Below are 8,328 nucleotides of genomic sequence, written 5' to 3' on the forward strand. Positions count from 1 at the left end.
GTTCTTTTGTTAAGCTAGGAATCTATAGAAACTTTCGTAAACCCATGTACAGTAAGTCCCCTACATACAAACCTTCAAGTTTTGAACTTTTGAAGATGGGACTGTGCATCTGGTTCCAGCAAGGAACCAGAACTTGGAACACCAGTGTCAGGCGTGAGCGACATTGCAGCTTGCTGTCTGTCTCCTGTTGCTGATGATCATTCAGCTCTGCCATCTCATCTCCCACCTCCTCTCCCTCCTCCAGTCAGTGACTCTTCTTGCCTGTTCACTTGATGCCGGCCCCTGTACGCCAGCTATTGTACTGTGCTACTGTGCTTTTCATGGCACCGTACTGTAAGATTAAAAATGTTTTCTTTATTTTTTGTGTTTGTTTTGTATGTATTATTTGTGTGAAAAGTATTATAAACCTATCACTACAGTACTACATGGTTGATTGTGTTAGTTGGGTACCTGGGCTAACCTTGTTGGACTTATGAACAAACTGGACTTAGGAACACACTATCAGAATGGAATGCATTCATATGTAAAGGACTTACTGTATTAAATCTTACAATTTGTAACCGAAGGCTAGAAGGACATCAGAATGATATTAATTGACTGTATTAAGGTGCTAAGCTCTTGAGGCATAGTTTCATCTACCTAAGGGCAGCCCAACAGTGGTATTGTCATGGCCTCTCTTCTGTTGTCTGTTCCAGAATTTGAGGGTCAGGAAAGTTGTTGTCAACTTGACCAAGACCACACAAGTGGAAAGTGGCAGAGGAGAGTCAAACTCAAGTTTACATGACCAAATCTAGTGCTCTTCCCATGAGCCCTGAATGCCTCAACCAGAAAAAGTCATCTCATTAAACTGGAGAAAAAGGAAAACAATAAAGTGATTTGCGATGGTGTCCACCAATGCTATTTCAGAAATGTGCACCTAACGTTCCTATTTTGACAAAAGCAGTAATTGCTGTATTAGGAGGAAACAAACTAATATGTTTTTGTTTTGTTTTCTCTCCTCTAAAAGTTTAAAAAAATATACTTTGGGCTTGCTAAGTTAAAAGGGCAAAAGGATGGTGCATGTAAATTAATGTGCCTCGATTTTGCCTACACTGCAGAGGTGCGCTGTGGTAGGGACCTGTGACTAAAGGACTCCCCACCCCACCCTTCCAGGCCGCATTCTATTCTGGAGGGGGAATGCCTTTACCTGTGTTCTTTTAAAATTCTGCTACTTTAAGATGTACAAATGCGAGTTCAAATTCCTGCCTGCAACACTGGTGGGGGCTCACGGCGCACCCTCCTCTTTAGGGTGACCCGGACTTTCTACAGCCCCGTCTACCGTACGGCCTCTCCCGGCCTCCAGCCGCCTTCCCGCCTCTCGCCGCGCGGGGTGCCAGGAAGGCCAGGGTGGCCGAAGGCTGCAGCGGCCGGGTGGCGCCGGGAGCATTGTGAAGTGGCCGGAGCGTCACAGGCGGCCGGGACCCCGGGATCGGAGGGCGGGGCGGGTCTCAGCAGCGCCCCCGCCGGGACCGGGACCCGTACTCAGACAAGGGCGCGCAGGGAGGGAGAATGGAGGACTTCGGCCGCTTCTCCCCGCGGCCCCACTCGGCCCTCTGGGAGCCTCCGCCGCCCAGCGAGGAGAGCGCATCCTTGGCTCAGCTGGACGGGTCGGGGCCGCGGACCGAACCGGGCCTGTGCTCCTGGGCCCGGACACCAGGCGAGGAGAGCGAGGCCATCGCGCCCTGGCCTCACCTGCTCTGCTCACCCACCCCTCGGCCCAGCGGGCGCCACTACTCCAACTCGCCGCAGGAAAGTCGCAGCCTGACCGACGTGGCCCGGAGATTCCTAGACCGCGCCAGGAAGCCCCGACCCCGCAGCCGGCGCCTGGAGGATGCCTGGGGGGAGGCAAGGACCAAGCCCCAGGAGCAGGGAGGCAGCCGGCACAGCCCGGCCTGGCAGCTGGAGCCCCAGCCTCAGCAAGGCCAGCACTACCCTCCTGCCCGGGGAGATTCGCCCCCACCTTACTCGCAGGGAGCTTACACTCCCGCGAACCGAGCATTTGAGGAAGAAAAGGCTCAGAGCGGAGACCAGTGGGCAGTGCCGCTCTGCAGGGGTCTACGTCCCTGGTCCCTTTCCTCAGTTCAGACGGAGAAGTCTTCTGTGTCCTCCAGAGAGTTCGGGCCGCAGTCAGGTTGCATGCACATCCAGAAAAGACACAGCAATGATACGGTGGAGTCGTTAACCAGCCAGCTTTCCCAGTCCCTGGTTTCCAGCAAGGAGATGCAGAATCAACACACACAGGTCCTCAAGAACAAGTTGGAAGAGGCAATAATGTCCTCCAGGGACCAGAAGATCGTGGCCCTGGTGCTGAGCCGGCTCAAAAAGGCCCAGAGGATGCGGGAGCTGCAGCAGCAGGCGGCCCTAGCCTGGGAGGAGCTGAAGCGCTCCGACCAGAAGGTCCAGTTGACCCTGGAGAGGGAGCGCAAGCTGCTGCTGCTGCAGAGCCAAGAGCAGTGGCAGCAGGACAAGGAGCAGCGCAAGGCTCGTCTGAACCGGGAGCTGCGAGTCCGGCGGCGGGACAGACGAGCCGCCAGCACGATCCAGCAGGAGAGCAGCGGCTGGAAGGCGCCGCTGGAGGACCGGGAGAAGCAGCGCCAGGAGAAGCTGGAGGGGGCCCCCTCCGAACCTGAAACGGAGCCGGAGAAGCAGTGCCAAGGGCCACGCCTGCCAGAGAAGACGCTGCGGGACCTGCAGGCGCGGAACAGCCTGCAGCTGCAGAAGAGGCTGGCACAGGCCTGTCTAAAGAAGCACGTTCACCCTGCCAAGGGCCAGAAAAAGATCCAGGAGACCAGTCTCAGCTCTCTAGTCAATTACCAGGCCAGGAAGGTCCTCATGGACTGCCAGGCCAAGGCTGAGGAGCTCCTCAGGAAGCTGTCCCTGGAACAGAGCTCCCAATGGTCCCAAGAGATGCCCGAGGGCCAGATGAAGGAGCCCCACAGAGAGCTGAAGGACAAAGTCCAGAAGGAGGAGGAGCGGTTCCAGCAGGTGAAGTGTTGGGCAGAAGAGTCGCAGGAGCAGAGAAAGGAGCACAAGCCACTGCTGGAGGAGATGGCGGACCAGAAGATCCTTCAGACCCGGAGTCAGGTCCACAAGAACATCAGGGACAAGGCGCACCACATTCGGGAGCTCAACATCCTACGGGAGAAGAATCATCACATCCTGAAGCTGAAAGCCGAGAAGGAGGAAAGGTGCCACATCGAGGGCATCAAGGAAGCCATTCGGAGACAGGAGCAGAGGATGGAGCAGATCTTGCGAGAGAAAGACGCAACCTTCGAGGAATTCCAGAAGATCTCCAGGGCCTCCAGGACAGATGACGGAAGAACACTTGCCAACAACTTCTTTGATCGGATGGCCCGGGAGGCCCAGATCCCAGCTGGGCAGCAGAGAGGGGGCTACTGAGAACCTGATGACAAATAGCTTCCAGCCCAGGAGGCTAAACAGAGATCTGGCAATGTGATTCATTTTCTAATTTGATTATGACTGAGCATTGATTTTTAAAAAGTATATAAAATAGCAGCAACTCTCTCTCGCGAACTAGTTTATTGATTCATTGGGATGGTTGACAGGGTGGGATAAAAATTTCCAAGTTTTGAGAAAATTACTTGCCTTTGTACATTTGGCTTTAAATAGAAAAGACTCGTTTTGCTCTCAAGTAATCTCAGAAGTGTGTGTATGTCAGACACATTTTGAGGAACCAAAGAAAAAGTCTACAGTGGGGAATAGAGTTCTGTGCCATGGCTTCAGTCTTTCCCTGTCCCCGAACTTATGAAAGGGTGAAGTGTGAAGTACTTGTCATAAGAAATCTCCAAGAACAAAAAGTGAGGTGGGGAAGTGTGGGGGGAATTCCTGTCAACAAGTATATTGGGGAACACAGCATACTACATCCCCCCTTGGGAGTTCATAACGCAGCTGAAAATTTTAAAGGCTCTGAAAAGTCTTGCAGTAAAGACACATTTGATTAACCTAGCGTTTTTCACAAACCACAGAACATTTTTTCCTCTTGGATCCTTCCATGGAATTGACATTCTGTGAAATATTTTTGGCAACAGCTTTCTATGGCTCCTCTCAGACGGTACTTCTTTGGCCTTCCTTTCCCATGTTAATAGAAAGTGTTTATAATGCCTTTAGCACTAGTGATTACACCACCACAGACATGTTCAAGAGTTCAGTGGAAACTTTGGATCCAATTTTTTCCCCGTTTTTGGTCAGTCACATCCAGTCTTTTGGAACAAAATTCTATTAGAATCCTCCTTTTCCCCTCTATTTCTCCTTTGTCTCTTCTGAAGGAGGTATGTGATGTCATTCTGTCTACCCACATTGTGTCTCATTAACCTAACCAGGCTCTGAATGAGTGACTAAGCATGATTCAGGAGCTTGATATTTTAAAAACTAAGAGCCAGAAGCTAAGCAGAATTTAACCCATCATATCTCAAAGTCTCTATCAAAAAAATTCTAAAAGTGTTCTGTAAATAACATTTGTCTTTCAAAAGAGAGAGAGAAAGAATAAGTCCTGCTGGAAGACTTTTGTCATCTTAGTATTTTTGAAATGACATGAAAGGTGACCTGGCAAGGGGTTTTATATCAAAGGTCATTGTGAGGGGCTTCCCTGGTGGTCCAGTAGTTAGGGTCCCACACCTCCAATGCAAGGGGTGCAGGTTCAATCCCTGGTTGGGGAACTAACATCTCACATACCCTAGGCATGACCAGAGATAACAATTTTGTTTTGTTTTTTTAATGCAATTTAGAAAAAAACAACAAAGGGCAGTGTGAGGGCTATATTCCTATCTTACATGATGGAAACTGGGCCCTCTTCCCTGTCATAGTTCCCCTCTGCCTGCTGTCCCCAAAGAGGCCTACTCAGGCTCTCATTCCTTTGTTGGTACATGTTGCTTCAATTTTCAATCTTATCATTCTCTTCTCTCCACCCAAGCTAGTGCTATTCCAGCCAAGTGCTGTGCACATTCCCAGCATTCTAGGAAAGAGCTTAAAATGTCTCAGAATCTAACTCTTCGTCTTGACATAGGTATGGGACTTTGGGGAAGTTACCTGCCTGGGCCTCAGTTTTCCTTATCTGTAAAAAAAGGATTATAATTTGTACTTCAAAGGGGATGTTGTGAAGGATGATCAAGTACAATAATATAAGGCATGTGGCATAGTGTCCAGAACCTAATACACACACAATAATTAAATATTACAGTTTTTGTACTACTGACTTTTCATTTTTGTCAATTCCATTCTCCTTATTTCAATGCCTTTTCACCAGCTGCCTCCTCCTATCATATCCAAGTCTGATTTTTCTGAGCTTAACTCACAACCTGCCTCTTGTATGAAATATGGGGCCTCCCTGGCTGCTCCTTCTCAGCATCAGCCTTCTTTGACAAGATGTTAAGCTTATGGCTTATTGAGCACTTAGAAGCTGCCGCTTTTCCGGCATATCCATTTTGCAATCTGCCTCTTGGCTTCCAAGCTGGACTGAATGCTACTTAAGGCCAGGGTCGTTTTCTTAGAATTCTTTATACCGATGCCTACCAGTCAAAATAAAAGCCATGAAGCAGGATATTTTGACCCCACATCCATATCCCATGTGGTTACCCTACTAATGTTCTTTGCTCATAGAAATACAAACTTTCATTCTTTCATCCAATTCTTTATGAATATTACCTGTAGAAATGGTCAATACAGAATAAACTGACAGAAGATGAAGTGTTTACTTTTCTCTATTCTTCCTTTTAAAAAAATACACATACACACACACACACACACACACACACGTATATATTGACCCCACGCTTACCAACACCCACCGAGGAGCCTAGACTTTTACCCTCACCAGGCTGTGCCAAGGAGCTCCTCACCCTGGCAGTGTCATTTGAGACCACTTGAGGAGCCTAGACTTTCAACCACTACGGCCACCACCACCACCACGACACAGTAACAGGGGACCCCTCTCTCTCCCTACTGAGTAGTATCCAATAAAGCCTAGTGGACAGGACTTCTATCACCCTCCAGCAGGAACAGCTCCTTCGTTATCAGTAGATGTCATGTGGAGAGTAGCAATGAGGCATTCTTAGCCCTTCCAGCCAAGAAAGTATCAATGGATGCCTGGAAGGGAGCCAAAACCCCCACCTCCACTCAGCAGTGATGCAGAGTGCCCCCTCCCCTCCTCAGGTGGCAATGGAGGTGGACTGGGGAACTGGACTTATACCCCTGCCTGGCAATAACAAGGCCTCAATATCCTTCCCTTTCTAGAGCAGTGTGAGAGGAAGCCATATAAAACAGAAGACCCAGTCTTAAACAATATTCAAAATGTTCAGGTTTCAATTCAAAATCACACTTCACACTAAGACCCAAGAATATCTTGAACTGAATGAAGAAGACAATAGGTGCCAATCAGTTCAGTTCAGTTCAGTCGCTCCCAATAGATGGTGGAAAAATGGAAACAGTGACAGACTTTATTTTCTTGGGCTCCAAAATCACTGTGGAGAGTGACTGTAGCCATGAAATTAAAAGACACTTGCTCCTTGGAAGAAAAGCTATGACAAACCTAGACAGCACTTTAAAAAGCAGAGACATCACTTTGCCAACAAAGGTCTATCTAGTCAAAGCCATGGTTTTTCCAGTAGTCATGTGTGGATGTGAGAATTGGACCATGAAGAAGGCTGAGCGCCAAAGAATTGATACTTTCAAACTGTGGTGCTGGAGAAGACTCTTGAGAGTTCCTTGGACAGCAGGGAGATCAAGCCAGTCAATCCTAAAGGAAATCAACCCTGAATATTCATTGGAAGGACTGATGCTGAAGCTGAAGCTCCAATACTTTGGCCACCTGGTACTAAGAAATGACTCATTGGAAAAAATCCTGATGCTGGGAAAGATTGAGGGCAGGAGGAGAAGCAGACAACAGAGGATGAGATGGTTGGATGCATCACTGATTCAATGGACATGAGTTTAAGCAAACTCTTGGAGTTAGTGAAGAACAGGGAAGCCTGGAGTGCTATAGTCCATGACCTGCAAAGAGTCGGACACAACTGAACAGCTGAACAACAACAGGAAATGAGGATAACAGTGTTAGAAATGCCTGAAAAAGATCTTAAATTAGTCATGATAAAATGCTTCAACAAGCAATTATGAACATACTTGAAACAAACAAACAAACAAAAAATTTTTGGCAAACAGAAAATCTCAACAGCAACAAACACACACACACACAAGGTATAAAGAAGAACCAAATGGAAATTTTAGAGCTGAAAAAATACATTTACAAAAATAAAAAGCTAGGGGATGAGCTAAACGATAGAATGGAGGAATATAAGAAAGAAACAATGAACTATAAGACATAAAAATGACCAAATCTGAGAAATAGAAAATTACAAAAAAGTTAAAGCCTCATGGACCTGTAGAAGTATAACAAAAGTTCTAACATTCGTGGTATATTCCCAGAAGTAGCAGAGAAAAGGTAGGACTAAAAAAGTGCTCAGGGTAATAATGGCTGAAAACTTTCCAGGTTTAGTAAAGAGCTAACCTTACATATTCAAGAAGTTGCGTGAACCCTTGCAAAAGAGTAAACCCATAAGACATACCATAGTCAAATTTCTGAAACTGAAGAAAAGAAGGAAAAAATCTTGATCAAGAGAATGAGAAAATAAGCCACAGACTGGGAGAAAATATTTGCAAAAGAGTAGCTATATTAATACAAGATCAAGCACACTTCAGAGCAAAAAACTACCAGAAACAGGAAAAAATGTAAATTTACCAGAGTCAACCCACTGAGAAGACATAGTTCTAAACATGTATACATAAAATTTTACTAAAGGCAAACAATGCAATTTAAAGGGTATAAATGAACTTATTTATAAAACAGAATTAGAGCCACAGATGTAGAAAACAAACTTATGGTTGCCAGGGTATAAAGGGAGAGGGGGATAAATTGGGAAATTGTGATTGACATTCACATACTACTATATATAAAATGGAGAAGGAAATGGCAGCCCACTCCAGTACTCTAGCCTGGAAAATCCCATGGACAGAGGACCCTGGTGGGCTATAGTCCATGGGGTTTCAGAAAGTCAGACATAACTGAGTAACTAACACATAACACATATACATAAACAACAGAAATATGAAATACATGAAGCAGAAGCCAATAGAACTGGAAAAGGAAAAAAAAAAAATCACAGTTGTAGCCAGAGACTTGAATACCTTTCTCCCAACAGCTGATAGAACTTCTAAAAAGAAAATCAACAAGGATATAGAAAAACTTAACACTGTCAGCTAACAAGATCTAGTCAACAG

At 46.5% G+C, this 8,328-nt stretch overlaps 1 protein-coding gene across 1 annotated transcript; it reads left to right on the forward strand.

The window, feature by feature from the left end:
- The first annotated feature begins 1,495 nt into the window (after positions 1-1,495).
- Positions 1,496-3,561, forward strand: CCDC185 (coiled-coil domain containing 185). Its single transcript, XM_043924483.1, has one exon. It carries the CDS (start codon positions 1,549-1,551, stop codon positions 3,436-3,438), a length of 1,890 nt encoding a protein of 629 aa, XP_043780418.1. The 5' UTR covers positions 1,496-1,548; the 3' UTR covers positions 3,439-3,561.
- Positions 3,562-8,328: the final 4,767 nt, after the last annotated feature.

The sequence above is a fragment of the Cervus elaphus genome, chromosome 14 (genome assembly GCF_910594005.1).
Source record: "Cervus elaphus chromosome 14, mCerEla1.1, whole genome shotgun sequence".
In the NCBI taxonomy this organism is placed as follows: domain Eukaryota; kingdom Metazoa; phylum Chordata; class Mammalia; order Artiodactyla; family Cervidae; genus Cervus; species Cervus elaphus.